At 40.9% G+C, this 20507-nt stretch overlaps 2 protein-coding genes and 1 non-coding gene across 27 annotated transcripts in view; all 3 read right to left on the bottom strand.

The window, feature by feature from the left end:
- The window catches only part of si:ch73-181d5.4 (uncharacterized), a 31826-nt gene extending 31713 nt beyond the window's left edge, over positions 1-113 (bottom strand). For all 16 annotated transcript variants that reach the window (XM_051423947.1, XM_051423950.1, XM_051423953.1 and 13 more), the window contains exon 1: positions 11-113. The gene's annotated coding sequence lies outside the window, so the exon portion shown is untranslated. The remainder of the gene's footprint in view (positions 1-10) is intronic.
- A 109-nt stretch (positions 114-222) lies between these two features.
- Positions 223-18801, bottom strand: LOC127376770 (protein kinase C-binding protein 1). 10 transcript variants are annotated; one of them, XM_051423985.1, is made up of 23 exons: positions 18549-18801; positions 17643-17885; positions 17309-17545; positions 17011-17067; positions 11954-12024; positions 11181-11344; positions 9290-9433; positions 8694-8807; positions 8420-8512; positions 7925-8012; positions 7783-7838; positions 7585-7662; positions 7361-7476; positions 6750-7225; positions 6137-6265; positions 5834-5998; positions 5009-5521; positions 3789-4265; positions 3535-3680; positions 2994-3074; positions 2826-2904; positions 2437-2676; positions 223-1467 (listed from the first exon to the last, which is right to left on the bottom strand). In XM_051423985.1, exons 3-23 carry the CDS (start codon positions 17320-17322, stop codon positions 1289-1291), a joined length of 3480 nt encoding a protein of 1159 aa, XP_051279945.1. In that variant the 5' UTR covers positions 17323-17545; positions 17643-17885; positions 18549-18801; the 3' UTR covers positions 223-1288. The 10 variants fall into 10 exon arrangements, with proteins under 10 accessions (XP_051279945.1, XP_051279942.1, XP_051279941.1 ...); XM_051423982.1 differs by having other exon boundaries at positions 9290-9511; positions 17639-17885; positions 18549-18800; XM_051423981.1 differs by having other exon boundaries at positions 9290-9511; positions 18549-18800.
- Positions 18802-18833: 32 nt separating this feature from the next.
- trnak-cuu (transfer RNA lysine (anticodon CUU)) lies at positions 18834-18906 on the bottom strand. The gene has a single exon. It is a non-coding gene; the product is annotated as a tRNA-Lys (tRNA).
- Positions 18907-20507: the final 1601 nt, after the last annotated feature.

Below are 20507 nucleotides of genomic sequence, written 5' to 3'. Positions count from 1 at the left end.
TAAACCATACCTTGCGTACAAATGAGTTAGTTTCCAGTTACAAAAGAGAGTCGCTCAGTTAGCTAGCTAGCGCAGCCTTCCATTTTCTCTGCCTTGCTGAGATGAAATCTCGCGAGATTTGCTCACACAGGCTGAGAGCGTGGCTTCCGGCCCATCTGCTGTGGCTCCTCGGTTTATGGGGATTTGGTGAAGTGACACTATAAATGAAATCACTGTGCCATGTTGATCAGAGCATTTTTTTGTTTTATTATTTTTTCTTCACGAGTCCATTTATTGTATGTACAATATGTAAACACGAACGAGACACAAGCTCAAAACAGACATGCTCACAGGAAATAATATCCAGCCAAAATGCAGTTTCTATTTATGCCTACCCAATTCTTAGACACAGTCTGATCAGGATTTACATCAGCTTTGGATAACTGGTTTTAACAGAGACTTTTGCTCAGAGCTGACATTCATATGAAGTAATTTATTTTCAAATAACTTTGTTTAGACACATAGAAATGTAATTTCATTAAACATACTATAAAAACATATAACACTATAAATATTGTTCAGGTATTTCTTACAAAAACTTTGTACAGTTTAAATTTTTTAGTTCTTTTTAATAAATCACAGATATTTTTTTTTTTAAATGTAGGTCTGTACAATGTGGAACTACAATACAAAACTGGTATGAGCCAAAAAAATGCCACCGCTGGCATGAAGAGGACATAGTTGAAAACATGTTTAAAGTTGCATTACTCAAAATACATCAGATGACGTGAAGCGACGTGGTGTAAAACATATAGATGAAACTTGCATAACTCAAAATACCACTGATGGCACAATGATAAATGAGTATCAACTGTTGATGGCTGTTTACTTTATTTTTTTTCTCTCATTATATGGAGAGCAATCAACAAATTAAAAACAACCATGAAGTACTTAAGAGCAGCATTGAAAGTGTTAATGTAGCAAATGTTCAGGGGGTTGATACAATCTTGCTCAGACTTGAAACAAAGTGGTAACAGAGCAATAACAAAAACTACAGTATGAAAACATCCAGACTCACATTTTATTTATCAAGACAGACTACTTTCACATGGTGAATCCACCTGAACACAGATCTGTGGAAACTGAATGAGAGATGAACCAAAGAAAAATGTCCACCAAGCAGATGTACAAACGGGAATGGAAAAAATCAAAGTGATTTGTCGCAGGGGTGCAGGCCTTCAAGCTTTAAGTTTGACGCGACAATCTCCGCAGCCTTGCAAAATGTGTAAGAGTATCCATTGTGCAGCAGTTAGGTCACAGTAACGCCAGCACTGTCCTTGCTCTTGTCCATATATGTGGGAGAGTTGCTTTTGTCTGATATGGACCCTGCTGCTGAGGAGAGGGTCTGTGGTGCAGGAGAGTGGCCTGATGATTTGACTGAAGGGTCTGAATTGGGCTCTGCTTCTGGCTCCTGCTGTGACGCTGTGGCTGGAAGGAAAAGCAAAATATAAAATGAGAACATGGACACTGTATATATTTCTGAGTCTGCCTCCAACCCCACAGGTTTAGTATGATTAATCACTTGGTTGGCTACATTACGTCTTTTAGGGGACCGTGGGGATGAGTTTATAGGAGGAATGACAGGGATGACAGACTGTTTGGGGTGGTGTCATGTTCATTATAAATGTAACATGAATTGCTAAATACTGTAACATAAATACAGTAAGTGTTGAGAAGGAGCTGCCTTAGTTTGGATGTAAAAAAAATGAATGCAGTCTCTTTTATCTCAAAGCAATAAATCAAAGCAAAAAAAAATAAAAAAATCAGGTATGATGTGAAACTCATTCACATCAGACCAAAGCGAGAGTGGATAGAGATCATTTCATCTAAAAATAGATCTATAGATAGAAATCGTAAAAATAAAAAAAAACTCACTAGAGTCTGATGACTTTTATTGATATAAATCTGGTTAATGTCCCGAGAAGCATCCAACAGCAGATAATGTATTCCTCTACAGTACACAGTAGTCTGATCTGTAGCAGCACAGATTTCCTTATAATTATTTCAACATGTCAAATAACATTTTAGATTTTTGGGTCACAGTACTTTGGGAGTAAATACTGGGTGTTTCATCCACAACAGAAAACAGTAGCAATAAGACACTGAACTGGTGAAGCATTCACAATAAGAAAACACAACCTAAAGACAGCTCTGAGAAAAACAAACAAAAGTGCCCATTAACTACCTTCCTTTCTGCCTATAAATTAGTTTCAAATCACATATAATAAAATACCTAACCATGATGTTTTTGTCTGCTTTCCTATCTGATTAGCTTTGGTGGACTACATTAAGTCAGTGTGACAGTTTTGTGGATCACAGCACCAGACAGAAATCAACAACAGATGTTCGTTACTTTATATTGGACAGACTAGTGTGCCATTAGTGTGTATGTGTTACCTGACTGTGTGCAGGACTTCATGTGTTCTGGCCAGTGAGCTTGCTGGCAGGGGTAATCACAGTAACTTGTATTCCAGCAGCAGTAGAAGATGGCCTCCTTCCTGCAGTTAGCGCACCACTGTTTTTTTTTGGTCTCGTCCACTGCCTGCTGCTTTTCTGACTCCGTCTGCTTTTTCACCTCAGCCACCAACCGTTCTCGTTCCTGCTCCAGACTCTGCCTCATCTCTGCCATTGTCAGTTCTGCATTTACGTGTGAAAAAATAAAAATGACTTGAAACTCATACCATGCGTGAAAAAGAACACCTGCATTTACAAAATATTCATAAAAACTGGTTCGGTAGAGGTAGTCGGACGTGGTGTGGGGACGTTTCTGGAAGCAGGAAACTTACCAAGATTGTGCTTCATCTCTGACAACTCTTGTTGATGCAGCCACTGGAGTTTCTCAATCTCTATCCTTAACCGTCGAATCTATGGCAAAAAAAAAAACAAAGAGGTTAAAACTTGCCATGTATTACTATGAAACATTAATAAGTATCAGTCTGTATGCCAAAATTTACCTCCGCAATTGTGTTTCCTGAAGTGCTTTTGGAAAGGTCATTGTAGATTTCAGTCATTGTCCCTTTTATTGTGTCCATAATCTGCAAAGTTTTGGCAAAAACGTGATATTAGTGCACAGTTTGAACTACTTTCATCCTGTAAAAAAGGAAGTGGGGCACTGAAATCGATTAAATTAATTCATTTGAATTTAAAAACAATGCAAAATATGTCATAAAAATTGACATTTAAACTAGGGATGTTAAAATACAGGTTTTAACTGCTCTGTAAAACAAGCCGCAATCCACGCACAATCATTTCCCCATAATATCCAGCGATAAGATATTACAATGGGGTGACGTTTAGCAATGCCAAAAATATGGTGTCTGCTTTAATTTGTTGTTTGTAAAAAAGGGGTGTTAACAAAAACTGAGCTTTTATTTTTAGGCCATATTGCCCAGCCCTAGAACAGAGCAGTAATTCAATTTATATGAACTGGCCCTTCTACTGCAGTCCTTTTCTCACTTCACACACTTAATGACAGGGCAGAGGATTCTCACTTACTTTGTTTGTATACTTGGCTATATCTGCAGCCACGTCTGCTGAGACTGTTGGGATCTGCAAGTCTCCTGACGTGAAAGAAGAGGAGCTACCAGATGAGACCTGGGCAGCTGTTGATGAAGTATTCTGTGGCGGGTCTTTTTGTTGCACTGCAGGGAATGAATGTGAAAAAAAAGGGGAAATTAAACAACTTTTAATACACATTTTATCTAGTTTACTGTGTGTATATATATTTATTATAACGCTGGCGTATATACCCTTGACTGCTTGTCTGGTCTGATAGCGGGTACTTGAGGAGTTGTTCTGCTGTTGTGACTGCAGTTGCAGTGGGCTGCGTGTTTGCCCCTGATTCTGGGCCTGTGTCTGCACTGGCGACTGCTCCCCATGCTGCTGCTGCCTCTGCACTTTCTGCATATGCCACTTTTGAGAGGACGTCTGGAATTTGGTTGGATTCCAGACCACTGCCCGCTGTACAGCCTGAGCTGTCTCTTTTGGCAGCAGGGGGCGCTGTTTCTTTACAGCTGCAGGTACTGGGGATGTTGTGGAGACCGTGGTGGAGGCAGGAGAGGGGGCACTGGTGGATCCGCTGGTAGCTGTGGTGGCACTTGTCTGACCAGCAGCTGCAGTGGAAACAAGGTTGAGGGCTGCTGTGATGGCAGGTTGTAAAGAGTCTTTCAGGGCAGAGACGGCTTCTCGTGATGCTGCGGCTGCTGCAGCAGATGAAGGCACTTTACCTGGATAGAAAGAAAATAAAATCGGTCCTTAAGAGAGAGAGGCATTCTGGATTTGTAAATGGGGCATTTTAACCCCAAGAGAGTTAACTGCACCAGTTTTATAAACTAAATTCTGGGTATAGTGTTGCCAGTTGTTTCAGGGACTGAAGACTAGCATAACACACCTGAATCTGACCAAATTGAAACGCATTCTGGGTAGGCGACATGTTTTGACAAGGAAGAAGAATTAAAATCTACTTTTATACTTTCCACGGTGAATTCAATAATTTTATAGGAGCGCAACGCTACATTGGTGGAATACTCTTCTTACGATGATGGGTTAATGATGAAAACCTGTGTTTGGTATATTCTGAAAAGAATATGTTTTGTTTTTATGGCAATTTATATTTCTCCTATACATTTTTGGATCGAATAGTAACGGTATTTTGTATAGCACCTTTGAGAAAAGTATGATTAAGTTTGTACACTTGGCATCTATGATGACTTATTACACACATCACAGATCCATGAACTGTATGTGTGTGTGTATATATATATAAGTCTCAGACACCACCCTAAAAGGCAAAATAGCTGAAAATACTTGGTAAATAAATCAGTGGAGAGTTTTATTTTTGAGGCCACTTTGCTGCGTCTGTATTCTAACATTATAACATAAGGATATTATTTCCTATTTGAGACACAAGTCATAAGGAGAATCATAAGGGGAACAAAAATAAGTATATACAGTAAATCAAAGGCCTCACCTTCCAACTTGGCAACATTAGACTCTTTGGGAGTTTTGGCAGCAGAAGCCCCGGGTTCTCTTCTTGCCCTCTTTGAGTCACGGCCTCCGTGTTCATCCCCCAGGTCAATCACCAGCTCTCTTTCAGAATCAGAGTCCTGCTCAGCTACTGATGTGGCAGCAGCTGCTCTGCCCTCCTCTGGGGCTTTGGGTTTGTCAGTAAGGGGCTGAGACTGGGGCGTTCTGGGCTTGTCCTGGAGGTCCCTATCTGGGCCATTGCTACCCTGCTTTTCTTTGAGCAGGGGTTCAGGGGTGGCTTTATCCGATGTCCCTGTAACTCCCTCCTTAATCTCTCCGTCCGTGCTCGCTTTGGGCCTTTTTCTCTCCGCTTTGTCTTTGTCGTCCTGGGCGGTGCTCTTTGGCTTGTGTTCTTCGTCACTGAGATACTCGCTGTCACTTGAGTCAGATTTGTCAGAGTCTTCAGAGTCACTGTGGTCCACACCTTTATACACATCTTCGGAAATGTCATCTATGCCTGTATGGAGAAACATACATTCTTTATTCAATGTTTTTAAAAGAGTTACAATGCTTTTTTTCCCTTTGTTAATAGCCTGACAAACTGTTTCCCACCACCAAGTCAGGAGCCGTCACACTGTGTCTGATATCACGTTTCCGTATTAAAAAATCAAGTCATTGTAAGTCAATTTAAAATTCTTGCCAACAGAATACACCACACAAAAAAAACGTAAATAATTTTGACATTACCGGAAAAATTTGTCATTAGAATTAATATTAATGTCTAGTTGAGTTATGTGCCAAAAACAGCACAAAGTGATCGTGTATGTACCGAGCTGTGCCTTGCAGCTTTCAATAGTCTTGTCGAGGCTCCTGATGGGTCTCTTTGGGTTAGTGAGGGCAGCTGACCCTCCCTGTTGTTGCTGATTTTGCTGCTGTTGTTGTTGTTGCACAGTCTCACTCAGCTCCTTCAGATCCATCTCAGCCTTCACTCGATCTGAAAGCAACAGCGAAACGTTTGATTTCAGTACAAATTAAACTTGACGCCATATTCAGCACGATAATGATGAGGATATGTTGATTGTTAGTCGTTATGACAACATCATTAAAGTACATTTGTGCGGTTGGTACTGACCCAGGTTGAGATTGAGGATGCCACCTGTGCCTGCAGTCCTCTCCTGTTTGGGCACCAGTCCAGGGTTAAAGGGCTTTGGGCTGCCTGCTACACTGCCTGCCGGACCCATCTTCCCTGAGACAGGAGATGCTATAATTACAAGAAGGGAAAAAAAAAGAAAAGAGTTATGTAGGCTTTAAACATGTAATAACTGACTTTTTATTGGCAGCTTGTGGGCAATAACATATCATCACATTTGAAGCTGATACGGCAGATAGCTAAACTTACAGTGGCTTATTTGCATTCATCATTCATTTGGAGTCGTGTCTCTGGCCACCTTCAAGTAAAACATTCACTCTTCCTTTAGCTCTGGTTTTGTCTCTACCAACTCTTAAAAGAAATATCAGGCTCAATAGCTGATAAATGCTCCACTGTGTTCACCGCTAAGCTGTAACTAATAACTGTATCTGTCATTTGCTGCCCAGCTGGCTGTTGCAGCGGAAACTGACGCTATGAGAGTGAATCAAAACAGCAAAGTTGCAGGCCAGACAGCTAAACAATGAGCTCAAACAGTCATTTGATACGTTGTTGTTTATAAAATATCGATTATAGCCACTTGGTAACATTTATTTACCAGTACAGTCCATTGATTCCTCTCCAGTGCTGTAGTGGAAGGCTGGATTCCTGCCAGGCTTTTCCATATCCTGCTCCCCATCAGACCCTGTGTGAACCGAGGAGTTGGTGCTCATGGGAGACTGAGGCATGTCTGTCATGGAGACCCTCCGACTCATGCCACTGGGTGTGGACGTCTTGCTGAGGACCATCTTAGGAGACGCGGTGATATCAAAGTTGAAGCGTAGTTTATCCGGTTTCTCTGTTTTTACTGTCCCAGCACCGGGGTTGGACGGGTCCAGTAGCATCTGTAACTGGTTATTGGGTGTGTAGGGAGTCCGGAAGGGTGCATAGTTGAAGACACCAAATTTCTTCCGAATGTTTTCCACATAGACTTCCATCTCTTGCATGGCACTGTTGAAAATGCTCTTTGTTTTTTTCACAGAAAAGGGTATCTCTTTGGACATGAGGTAGCAGTTGTTGATGGGGACCCAGGCTCTACATAAAAAGGCACAGGGAAAAGCACAAACAACCATTTACCAAATTAGATTAACTAATCTTGGCTTAGGTTAGATTCTGTAACCTGAATACCTAAAGCCAATTTCTTCTACAATACTTAAAAGCTTATCTCACCTGTCATGTTGCCCAAAGAACCGTGCGTCTACCTGCCCGTCCTTTTCCCGAAGTGCTTTTGCTGGCCAGAAGGGAAAACCCTTTAGCTTAGCCCAGACCAGGGGGTGAGGTTGACTCTATAAGAGACAAAGCAAAACAACGCAATGCTTCACAGGTCTAAAAATCTAAACCAAAATGTATAAATACAGCTTAAATATAATATTTAAGATTGTATAAAGACCTACACATGGCTCACAAAACCAGTTGTCCCTTTTTTGGCATGAAGACAGGTAGCACTCTGGACACACCTCAATCTCATTCATCTAGAAAAACATTAAATGACGAATATGTGATTAATTTATAAAATCAAACACATCTAAAGAATTATTATTATTATTATTATTATTATTATTATTATTATTAAGTTAGTCATGTTTCTTTACCTCATGTTCACAAATCTTGACGATGACCTTCGCGGTTGCTGTTAATTTGTGATTACCTGGAATAAAGTCACAAGCTTAATTTATTTTCTTTTGTAAAGTAGCAGAGGAGAGGGAATTACTGATGCATGGCAAAGTGGCATACCTCCATTATAGATGATGCAGTTGTGTAAGATCCATTTCATATCGGCAAGAAAGGCTTCAGTGCAGCCATACATTTTCTTTTTGATATTCTGTGTATCAAAGAAAAGGAAAAAAATCTGTTATGACAATATGATGAAAACTGAACCAGGAAATCTTGCTCCACATGTATTGCATGTTATGTTTTGGTTTAGGTGTTGGATTTTGTACTGTAGTTTATGCTACACAGTGTTTTTTGTCTCAGTGGTATCTCGTGATCACATTTGTTCATTTGTTTTATATGTTACTTCTGTTTGTTTGTTCTTGTGCTGCTTTTCCCCCCACTCTGGCACACAATAAAGTTATATTTTTCTCTTCTTTATATAGGTAGGTACTGTATAATACTCATCTTAGTTTCCTGCAGCCTCACTTGTGCCTATATTCAGCTTTTTTGTATTATCTTTGTGAATAATGTTTTTAAAGATGTTATGTGCAAATCAAACCAAACAAATAATGTTACCTTCTCTAAAGTAGACAGGTCCATGGCGTGGAAAATGTACTCTGCATAATCCGGGTGCTGTTCCAGAGACACAGGCTTCTGAAAAGGCTCAGTCTGCTCAGTTTAGACAAACATGAAAAATAGGAAACAGATGCATTAGCCAAAATGTGGATGTCTCATTTCCTGGAAATATTTCCAGGACTTCAGTGTTTGAATATAAATCCATTTCTTAGACACAGAAAGACTATAAGATACCTATTAAAACCAGTATACAATGGATCTTTACAAGTCTTACCCCAGGCTGTTTAATCTTTTGGAGTGCGAATTTGAGCAAGTAGGAGAGTTGGTCTATTGTCAGCATCGTCATTGCTTTACTCTGGGTTTCAATGCATTCAGCGACTGTTATTTTCTGCAACAACAGCAAAAAGTTTTAATAATTAAAGACATAGTGAGCATATAATGAAAATAACCAAAACCAAGCAAGAGGATTGATTGACTAATATAAATTTAGATCTTCACTTTTAGAAAGTTTAGATTATCTGCTGTCTTTTAATTTAGCATGTTCATATTTTTAAAATTGTGCCAATGAAAGGAAGTGTATAGTAAATTTTCTTAGATGTAAAGAAGCAGATCAAAATTTTAATTCTCTAACATCTCTCAGACTTGCAGTGTGAGTAATTAGCTTGCAGAGGTGTCACACGATGTGTCATGGAGTGCCTAGTGTCTTTAGGTTTTTTAATCAACCACTGACAAAAGAAGGTTCTTCCTCTCTGGCTGCTCATGGCACATAGTCTGACACCCCTTCTGTCAACGACGCAAGCAAGATTGTGCCTGTAGTCCCACAATCATTTGTGTACACCCACACACATACACAGGTCTTTAGTGAGATACCTCACACTCTGGACAGAACCAGTCGCCCTCGGGCTCAGCTGGTAGTTTGAGGCACTTGGCGTGGTACACCCTGGGGCAGAGCTCACAGCAGAGCACCTGGCCCTCGCGGTGGCACAGCCAGCAGTAGAAGTCATTCCTGCCGTCCTGCGGTACAACATCAACAGGGTCTGTGGTGAGTGCTGGCTGCTTCATATAGTAAAAGGGACCATGTCTTAGCTCTGACTGAAATGCAGGCAAGAGAAACAGGGGGGCAGGTTTCAAAAAACACGCAGGAACACAAAAAAGGTGCAGTGCAACAGAAACAAGGCAACAATAAGGTAGGGTAAGCAGGGTAAGCAGCCTAGACTAGGCAATAAACCCAACACAAAGCTTTTTAAAGCAAATAAGTTAACTATCTAATCATGTGACTGTTTCAATTGTGAGTCAAACACGACTAAACCAACAGGTTTTAGGGTGTGACCTTAAGGTTTCCACCTGAGAGTAAAGACAATGCATTATATGACTCTCTAGTAACTACCCAACTGGTGCATCACTGGTCATACATTAATGGATCAATAGAAACTGATGCATCTGCTTTCACAGCCCAAGATGAGGTTTCACAGTCCAGATTATTTTAAGCTAGTACCACTTGATTTTACACCAAATCTGTGTTTGATATTCATTTATCATGAGTAGTGGTAAAATTAAATTGCAGCTTATTCGACAATCAAAGCATACAGTCTAAAGTTATCAGCAAGCCATTAGCTGTGTTTACGTCAAACGCCTGTCAAAATATCACACAAAACCACTAGAATCATCTTTTAATATCATGCATGTTCAACTGAAGGGCAAAAAAGATTCACTCAGCACCACATTAATGCGGCAGGCAGATCATAAAAGCTTATGCATCAGAGTCATATATCACCAAAATGCAAATCACTTAAATTCAACAGGAGATAAAATGTACTGTAGGTGATTGATAAGAACACAAATATGCAAAATGCCTAAAAATAATACTGTGAGTTGACCATGCATTAATGTCACTTTTTTAAAAGCTACACAACACACCTATTACAACAAGACATATTAGCTGTCACAGCCTGAAACATCCTTACATGTTCATCTTTAAGCTGACAGTATACAACAGTCAAAATTGGCATGCTCTCGCAGGAAATGTGGCTCAGTATTGTTCACCTGGTCAGTACCTGTACTATCACATTCATGGTAGTCTAGGTTAGAGAAGAAAACTACAGGTGGCATTATATCCCCATCAGAACTGCTTGTTGGATGAACTAATCCCGTCCGTTATAGACCTTTTCAGCCATTTCTGTAACTTCCAAAACTGACAATCTAACATTCACATCTACTTCACGCCATGATTAGCTGTGTGGAGTTGAGAAATGAGCCAGGGTTTAAACTTCCATCTTAATTCTTTACAACTATTTGTGACACTTTTTTATGTGTACAACAATATGAACGCCGTCCAGGAGAAACTATCTCTGAATGTGTAGCATGTCTTCCCTCCTCTCTATGGCAGGCTTTTTTTGTTTTCCAGGTGAGGTCAGACAAAAAGTCGTACAAACTAGTATTTCCGGCCCTTAACATTTTGTGATGATTTATTGCCCTTTCAGTGTGATTAATTGTTGGCTAGGTGGAAGAAGAAGCAACTCAAACTCATCAAAAATGTTTTATTTTGGGCGCCATCTACTTTTGTTAATTGCAGCAGTAAATGGTAAATTCCTTGTATGTGAAAACCTACTTGACAATAAACCCGATTCTGATTCCTGATTTTCTGGTGTGAAAGGACAGACCTCCAGTTGCAGCAAGTACGCTTGTATTTGCCCCCACCACCATACTCCACATCCTTTGAGAGCATGCCAGATTTTGAAAAGGAGTATACCAGAGCCCTTACCTGGTCTTTGTTGTTACAGTTGACAGCCCCAGGCTTCTTTTTTTTCTTGAGAGGACTGGGGGAGGTGTCTGAGGGAGAGTGTCCGTTGGATGAATGGGTGGGACTCGACACTTTTCTCTTCTGTGGTGCCACTGGTCTTTCTGCTGACCCTGGTGGATCAGGGACTGGATGCAGAAAGACAATCAGGTCGTCACACAACAGGAGACAGGGATGTATTGTTCACTGCACTCAAGTCCAACACAAGTGTAAGAAGATTAAAATACAGGTTCCATGAAAATAGTTTAGCTATTCCTAGAATAAATCAAGAGGATGGGGGGGGGAGATCATAAACCATGATACATCACTCCCATCCTCCCACATTCTCAAAGTGAGAAACCAAGGAACTGCTAATTGAGACAGTCAAAGTCAGTTTCAGTCAAGCAGTTCGATGTTCAGAATTTTGCCCCCATGATAAAATTAACATCTACTGACAGCAATCACAGTGATCTAAAAAGCAACAACTGATGATGCCACTTATTAAATTGCCACTTGATAGTAACAAATATCTTGAGGGGTTCCTCAAACCTACACTAGACCCTGTGTTGTTACTTGACAGAAAAATCTAAAAATCACACAGCCAGCCATAATGGATTTATCTTTGCATTCCTGAAAGACCAACAAAATGCATTACACTGCTGTTGAAACTTACAGTAAATAACCTCAACGGTATCTGAAACTAAAGATGCCTAAGATGTTTGACTCTTAATGCGAGCAACTCGGCCTTAGAGACTTACCTTTGGATCGTACAGATGCATCCATCCCCTCTACCACATCAGACTCTGTCTTCACCTCCTCCTCAGCCAGACTGCAGAGCACCGAACAAGGAGCGCACAGAAACACAGAAAGAGAGGCAAACACAAAGTCAGAAAGGGTGTTCAGAAACCACATCAGCCTAACAGTAAACAAGTGGAACACCACCTAAGGCACCCAGGTCCCACAGGAACTGTCAATAGGGACTCTGCATGTTTCCATTGTTATTATTGTCATTTGATTTCAGCACATCTCTGACATTGTGGTGCGAAGTTCAAATCCTTTCCATATTATCAGTGACCAACGAGCCTGAATATGGTCTTTATGTTTCAAGAGAGAGAATGGAAACAATCACCATGACAACGCTCCTCTCCGCTAAGCACAAGTTGATATTCACAACAACACATACGGCCATTTAGCTGACATTACCCCGCACCTCCGTCCTTCAGGAGAGATTGCAGATTCAGATTGTAGTCTGACTAGGTCCTGATCTTTGCTGCGCTTTGTTTAGAAACAAACGTGAATAGCCCTGTAGTAAGGGGAGAGAGGGAGTCAGTCCATACTACTGGAGGGATAGTGTCTCAAGGCGATAACCGTATACGTTTCTGCTACCTCTAAAGCCCCTTCAGTAACAACAGGGTGCTCTCGAAGGATTTGGGCCCATTCTTGGAGACCATTAGCAAGGGATCCATCTAACAAGCTTCAAACAAGGTCTATCTAAATATTTTTGGCCTAAATATTCACCACACGTATTTTCAATAGCTCAGGTGGCCAAAATGATGTTTATTTTACTGTCCATCACCCAATGTGTCAATCTGGCACCACATAATTTCTATTTCTATTATATATATATATATATATATAGAAACATATTATATTGACATCCATAATTGTACAAACAAAATGTGTTTTTAAAATCAGAACAAAATATCTGCCTACTACTAAACTGCTGTGTTTACAAACTGATATTTATAAACTAAATATTAGTACCATAAATCCATAGATTATGAATCAATCCAAAAGCAAAGAATACAATATCTGCAACACACACATTTAACACAGGAAAAGCCAGATTTCCCAGGTCTCTGATCCTGCTCTCATCTCATTTCCTCTGAGGAAAAAGAAGGATGAGAGTAAAGGGACTCTGGCGATAAATGGAAGTCTTTGAGTGTTTGGCTCCTCCTTTGTCAGAGCAACAGAGGGCCTCGTTCCAAGGATGTTGCCTTTATTCACAAGCCCAGAGAAGAAAACCCTCGCAGGGACCCCTGACAGGTCACACACTTGACCAGTTCATAGCATTGGCTGCAGCTCTGGTTTCCAGCTAGGATGATGGGTTTACAGGCTACGACTCAAAGGTCAACCACATTTGTGGGATAAGCTTCTTTTTCTCTTCTGAAAGTAAAGGAATGCTGTTCATGTCCCCTCCTCCACCCTTAAAGAGACATTCCACACAAAGTTGATCAAATGTCAGTTCAGTGATAGGTCTACGGGGGTTAAAATACATATCTTAAAAAGCGTTTAGTGAATCAGATATGACCAACTCTAAAAGATGGTCATATCTGTGATTACATCAGCCATTAAAGCTAAACTCATTTAAACACCAAGTCTACTTTGGTGTTTGCGTCACAATTCACAGGTTTTACAAAGATTAAAATATCTTCTTTCTTCCAAACAAAATGCTGTTACCAAGCCAACACAGTAGCTCACAATCATCAAGGCTACTCTAAACACATTCCTTGTTCTTTCAGGCATTCATAATGGCGATCACAGAGAGCTTATTAAACTTCAGAGAATAAATGCATCATAACTTGAGCAGAGTTTCTTTAAAAATATGGCATATGGGTATCTTGTTTCAGCCTGCCAACAGTTCCCCTCACACACACACACACACACACACACACACACACACACACACACACACACACACACACACACACACACACACACACACACACCCCAACCCCTCCGGGGCCTTCCTGTTCCGGACTGAGTGAACAAACGAGGCCCACATGAAATAAGAAAACGTTAGCCAAGTCGCTCTGCTACGTGTACCACAGCCCTGAAAAGAGAGAACATCCGCCATCACCAGGCAGCCCAGAGCTGCTGAACAAAGTGCCACAAGCCTATATGACACACACACACACACACACACACACACACACACACACTTAATACCAATGGCAAGGTATTGCTTTTACTACCAGGAACACAGGATGACCAACAAGAAAAAATATTGCTGATCCAAAGGGCATTCTCAGATCAGGAGCTGTGATCCATCACACAAGGAGAGTTAGGCAAATAAATCCTCAGCAGATTCTGGGATATATTCCAGAGAGACGTGGGTTCAAGAAAACACTGACAGTATTCCCCTCTGCAAGTAGTACCTGATGGACAAAAAGAAGACAACACTGACTCAATGCCTTTTGATTCCACTCCTGTGAGAGACGAGCAGGGTTCTCTCGTCACAGAAAATGGAGGCCACAGCTTGCTCCCCTCCCCCCCCCCCCCTCTCCCCCCATCCCCCCACTCCGAGGCTCAGACTCAGGCACTGGCACATCCATGCAGGAGGACCAGAGAGATCTGTGGAGATTACAGACCAACATTAAAAAAAAAAAAAAAAAAACGGCCATGTCAAGACGAACCGTCCAGCCGATCACAGAGGAGAAACACAGAGAGGGAGACACGAGAAAATCCAGCAAAGTGAGAAGCACTCATCTGTTTCTTTTTCTTTTTTTTTTTTATGTCTTCAATCTTGGCTTCCCTCCTTCCCTGTGAATACTGCTGTCATAGAATAATTAGACTTCATTTTGAGACCAACACTGTGAAGCTATGCTCAGATCCTGGCAAAGCAATTGTCTATACCTTAAAGAATAGGTTTTCTTTTTTTTTTTTTTTTACACGTCAACAAATATGTGAATAAACAGCCTTTCTGTATGGCACTCCAGGAAAGCCAATGCAAACATTATACTGCATCTCCTTGCACTGGAAAAGGCATTGAAAGACACTTTGGATCAATACCACTGACTAAAAAATATCCTACTCAGCCTGCTACACAAAACCCCAGAGAGATTATTAGGTTTTGCGAAATGACAAGATACATTCAGCTTTTCACAACCACATGCAAACAAATTACGAAATCCACCCCATTAGCTTTTGCTTTTCCTGAAAAATCCACAAAAAAAACACAATCATTTAAAAAGCAGAAGGTATAAAATCCTAGTCTACATTTCATAAATTATGATTTTAACAACATAAATATGCCCGCTTTAGCATGACTCATTTACAATGTTCAAACAACATCCCAAAACTTAACTACACTACTAGTGCACAGAATTATACTGTATAAAAGAAAGATTTGACCTGGATTTTATAAGGCTGTAAAGGGTGAATCAAAGATGGCTGTGGAATTTTCCAGAAGGCCCTTGCTCTCCCTGCTGCTCTCCCTCTGATTGTCAATCTTTAACCTCAACTGCAGCTGCAATTGGCTGGAGGGCCAACAGGGTGGAACATTATTGGTCGGCTGTGCTTTGCCACACGGATCACAGTGTGCAGGCTCCCCTCTTCCTCTTAAAAAGCATTTTTGCTGCAATGCAGAGATTTCCCCCTGCATTAGACGGTTTATATTCCTTCGGTTTAGCTTGCCCTTCTTGATTATGACAGTATAAACCAGGGGGGATTTGAAAAAAGGCCTTTTGGGAGATTATATTTGTGGCTGTGATGCATAACTCAACGGTTCTGCCTTTTTCAATCTCTGCCGTCCTGTTTGTAGGCTACGTTGCCTTAGAAAAGAGGCCCAGACGATTTCCCCCCCCCCCAACACCGTGACGTTACACATTGCTGACATTTCTATCTCTCAATGTAGCATTTATATTACAGGCTCGCTCTTGCACGGTGGAGTAACTCATTACTGTTCAGTGGTAAAAGTTAGTTTTTGGTTTTGATTTGACAGAGAGCGTATTAGTCGTAGCCTCAACGGAAACACTGATTGTAACATTACTATTTTTCTTGAGAAGAAACATGCTTTGTAACAAGCCACAAGAGAAAGAAACCATTCTTTGTTCCCCCCCCACGCAGATGAGACTGCTAAAACGGGGATACATGTAACACAATGTACAGTCTGTGCTCTGAGAAACCTAGTCTTTGTATAGATTTCTTATAAAATATTGTGATAGAAAATCTGCCTTTTAAAATTGGCATCTGTATGTATGAATGACATTTCTGTTTTGTTTAAAAACAGGAAAAGCCTGTATAGGAAAAGCAAACAAGCAGTTAAATTCTCTCATATATATATATATATATATATATATGCATGCAAATGTCTGTGTGTCTATGTGTATATGTATATGTACACACACGTAAAAACATGTAGCGTCTCATGTTGTTTCTCTGTGTTGCTGTCTGATCTGAGCTGTGAAGAGAAGACTAGTATAGAAGAGCTCTCTAAAACACAAAATGGCCACTGTTTGTCTAGAGTGGAGGAAGCAGTTTCACAATGGTGCTGTGGAGGTGAAGAAGCCCCGGGCAGTAAACTCTGGGCCTATGGCTGTAAACGGAGGTAACCTGTGTCTCAACATACTGCTTATAAAGATTAGACTGGAAGAACTAGAGGAGTATTTTGCCCTCCGTCAGAAGGTTTGTTTCATGTGGGCTCATCTTCTGACCAGTATGTAGTGTACAGACTCCATCTTCGGTACAGTTTTCAGTTTCTGGTTTATTTCACATGTACATGTATTAAAAAAAATATTAGACTGAAAAACAGTTTTAAGTTTACTCCCTGCTCTACATGTCCTCCTAACAAGCACATCTGTTGCCCCCCACGTCTATTCCCCGGCCTGGCATCACACACAAGAAAACAGCACAGAGCCAATCCACTTACAAAGGGTACATAATACCCCCCCTCCTCCTCCTCCCCCTCAATTGCCCATCCCCCATTATTTCTCTGCCAGGCTACAACACAAGACTGCCACAACAGAAAGGAGATGTGGGTGCCATTTCTGAATCTAACTCTCTTTTGCATTATAAAAAAAGGAAAAGGATTTGCCATGGTCCACTCTGCCTCCTGTATGGCAGCCTGGTTGTCTGGGGCACCCATGTGACCCTGAGACACAGAGAGAGAGCAAGGGTGAGAGTCGTTACCCAACCCCCCACCCTCAGCGCTGTGGAGCAGAGAGGCCTGCCGAGGCCTCCAATCCACCCCAGCTCCTCCTCCTCCTCCTCCTTGCACACTAAACTGATTTTAAGGTGTGCACATTCATCATGAGAAAACCAACAGTCGCCACAACAACAAGAAGGAAGCCATGTCGTTATCAGAGAGTTGAGATAAAAAAGACAGAGCTTACCTCTGTGGATGCATGGCTGCCTGATACACTGTTATGTCAACACTTATAAAACATGGAGGACACTCTCAGCCCTCAGCCGGGGGAAGGCTCCGCTCTTCAGGCAAGGCGATCAGGCCCCAGTGATGTTAGCCAGATCCTGACTGGTCGCTCTCCTTACAGGCAGGATACAAGGCCGCGTCTGATTGGCCGAAATGTTTCCTGAGTAATTATCTTTGTTCAGTGCAGGCAGGGGCAGCACTGTGAGTGTCAGAGACAGGGGAAGAAAAATAAGCAGAGAGCTAGGCCTAAAACCACAAAATAACACGATTAATATGAGTATTTTCGACATACAAACCCCATGTAATGTTTCTAAGCTTCCAAGGGTAGAATCTGGCGGTAGTTGTCTTATTTGAAGGCTTTAGAAGTAGAAATGGCAGCAAGTAGAGTGTGAGGAGCAGGACACCATGGCTTCTCTGTACAAGCCTCCATTTTTTTTTATGTGGAGAGGGCCTTTGTTTAAACTCCTCCCTCCCTCTTGGCTGTTTCCAGAGAAAGGAGAGGCTGTGTAGCTCTTCACCTATTTTGGCAATTCAGTCTGCTAAAAAATATAAAATTAAAAGACAGAAAAAGGCAGGTAAAATGAGATTGTATAGTCAAAACACGTCTATGGTGTGTTGGAAAGGAAAGGGAAGAAGACTAGTTATGAGGAACCTTTTATGTCACACATTGCTGTTATACTCTAATAACCTTATGGATTGTTGGGTGTTCACCAATCAGCTCATATGTACAATGCACAATGTAGTAGATATAATAAAAACAAAAATGTAATATTTATATCCCACATCTCCTCTTCTGTGTAAAGGAATATTAAAATTGAGAGGTGATTTCAGAAACACTGGGGGAGGTTTGTATAAAGTGTGCATAGGGTTTCCTCTTTGATGGCTGTGCTGTTACAGTGATCATAAATAATTCAACACAGCTGGATGAAGCACCAGTTTTTGTTGTCCTTTTGACATTCGATAGCAATAGAAAAGACATAATGTAACATAATCCTGCCATGAATACCATCTTGGGGACACTTATAATGTTCTTATTTTGTTGAGACTGAATCAAATGTTGACTCAACTCTAGTATAATATGTAATGCAGTAACTCATAGTGATCGTGGACTACAATGAACAGTGTTTACTCCTCCATAGATGTAAAAGGGATGTCCAAATATAAGAAACACAATGTTTAATGTAATGCAATTGAACTCTTACCTATTGCTGCAGAGTGTAGTCTACATTACAGCACACCTCAGCTCTTACACTGTTAGATAATGTTAGACTGGACTCTGTTTTACTCCTCCACAGAGGCGAACGGCGGGTTCAAAATAAAATAAAAAAATATGTTTATAAAAAAGCAGCTGAATAAAACAGTAAAAGAAACTATGGCTGCAGAAATTATTGTTGCGTCTTTCCCACATAAATTAAAAAGCGAAAGAGTCGCGATACGATTGTAGAGAGTTGGCGGTACTTGTGTCAGTGAGAGAGGGAAAAGAGCTCCGCCCAACGTGGGGCTCGAACCCACGACCCTGAGATTAAGAGTCTCATGCTCTACCGACTGAGCTAGCCGGGCTGAATATCGGAGTATACATACCAGACATTTTTATGGTTGATATTGTATATAGTGGACATTATGTTACATATATATGAATCTGCGTCACGTTGTGCTGGTGTGTACCGCTGATCTGAGATCCTGAAAACCCGGTTCTGTCTCATACTGACCTCTAGCGTCAAAGAACAAGAAGTGTTATATTGTCGTTCGAGCTCGTCTGAGCAACTTATAAAAACGATATTGGTTGAAAAATCGTGTTAAAATGTCCGGTTAAAGCCCTAAAAGACTTAAGACTGACTTTCGCAAGCGTGTTTTAACAAATGCTCTCTTTTGTTAGATGGACAAGGCCGCCCCTAAAGGCCTCGAAGAAAACTTAAATGAACGGTTAATTAGCAAAGTTAATTAGGTGACAGCAACGAGTCACCAAAAAAGCGTCAAAATAATAATGTATCATGTAAACGATGGTTACCTGACTGTTGCTTTTCCTCGTAAATTGTCCGTAAATCACTGTTAAGTTAGAGGAGACACATTAAAGTCAGCCGTAAAGGGGCCCTGGTTGCTCGCCTGCAGGAGCTGGCGCCCCATATACTAATATATATAGTCAATGGTATCAAGACTGAGTCCTTGCTGCAGTGGCCACAGGTTCGAGTCTGACCTGTGGCCTTGTGCTGTGTGTCATCCCCTTTCCTGTCTGTCTCCTGCCCAGTAAAGACATAACAAGCCCCCCAGCAGGAAAAAAAATCCATATAAATCATAATTGACTTTATCACTCCACCATCTCTCTCCCTGTTTGCATGTCCACAAGTGCATCAAGTGTGCATTTCAGCCTGTCTGTGTGTGTGTATATATATATAAAATAAAAAACAGTGAAAAGAACAATTTCTCCAATAGGGGATTAATAAAGTATATATATTCAGCTCTATCTTAAACAGGAGCCACTGACAAGCAATTGCAACGTCCAGTCACTCTCTTTCTTAATGTAAAATGGGGAGTATCCAGACTTTTTTTTTTTTTACCAGGCAAGGCACAAGTGGGGCACTGACTTATGCAGGGGTGGCTTGAAGTGTATGACTCAGCTTTCCAGTCAATTCCAATACAGTTTATGGACCCCAGAATCCAGAAATATTTAAATATACTAGGCAAATATAACACTTTTATACCACATGCAAAAAAAACTGCATGGTGTTAGCATACAGTGGGCATGTCTGCAAAGGGGAAACCCATTTTCATTCAGGTATCTTAATGACCGGAGGTCAAGGGATCCCTTTGTAAATGGCCATGCCACTTTTTCCGTCGCCAACATTGACCAACTTTGAGAAAGAAAGAAACCAGCTTTTCAGATAGGCTCCCTTAATTCACTTAAAGCAATCGGATCATTCATTAACAACTACCTACGATTTGTTTGTTGATTCCAGATGTTCCTGGAAAAAAAAGTAATTTTTAATCCTAAATGTTCTCAAAGTAAATGAGAGTGCATTAGAAATACTTTAATTCCTGCTATTTTTCACGGTCAAAAACATTTTAAGGCGCCACAGAGACACTTTTAGACCCTATTTAAAAATGCAAGTCAGTGTTTGGTTTGTCCATTTTGGGCTACTGTAGAAACTGGGTGGTTCAATATG

Source organism: Dicentrarchus labrax, unplaced genomic scaffold (assembly GCF_905237075.1).
Source record: "Dicentrarchus labrax unplaced genomic scaffold, dlabrax2021, whole genome shotgun sequence".
NCBI classification, from domain to species: Eukaryota; Metazoa; Chordata; class Actinopteri; family Moronidae; genus Dicentrarchus; species Dicentrarchus labrax.
This window is presented reverse-complemented; position numbering and strand designations above follow the sequence as displayed.

Coding starts and splice junctions, on each gene's coding strand:
- LOC127376770 (XM_051423982.1), bottom strand. Junction 3,681..3,788: donor GACCAGACAAGCAGTCAAGG/GTATATACGCCA, acceptor CATTCCCTGCAG/TGCAACAAAAAGACCCGCCA. Junction 3,075..3,534: donor TAGCCAAGTATACAAACAAA/GTAAGTGAGAAT, acceptor AAAACTTTGCAG/ATTATGGACACAATAAAAGG.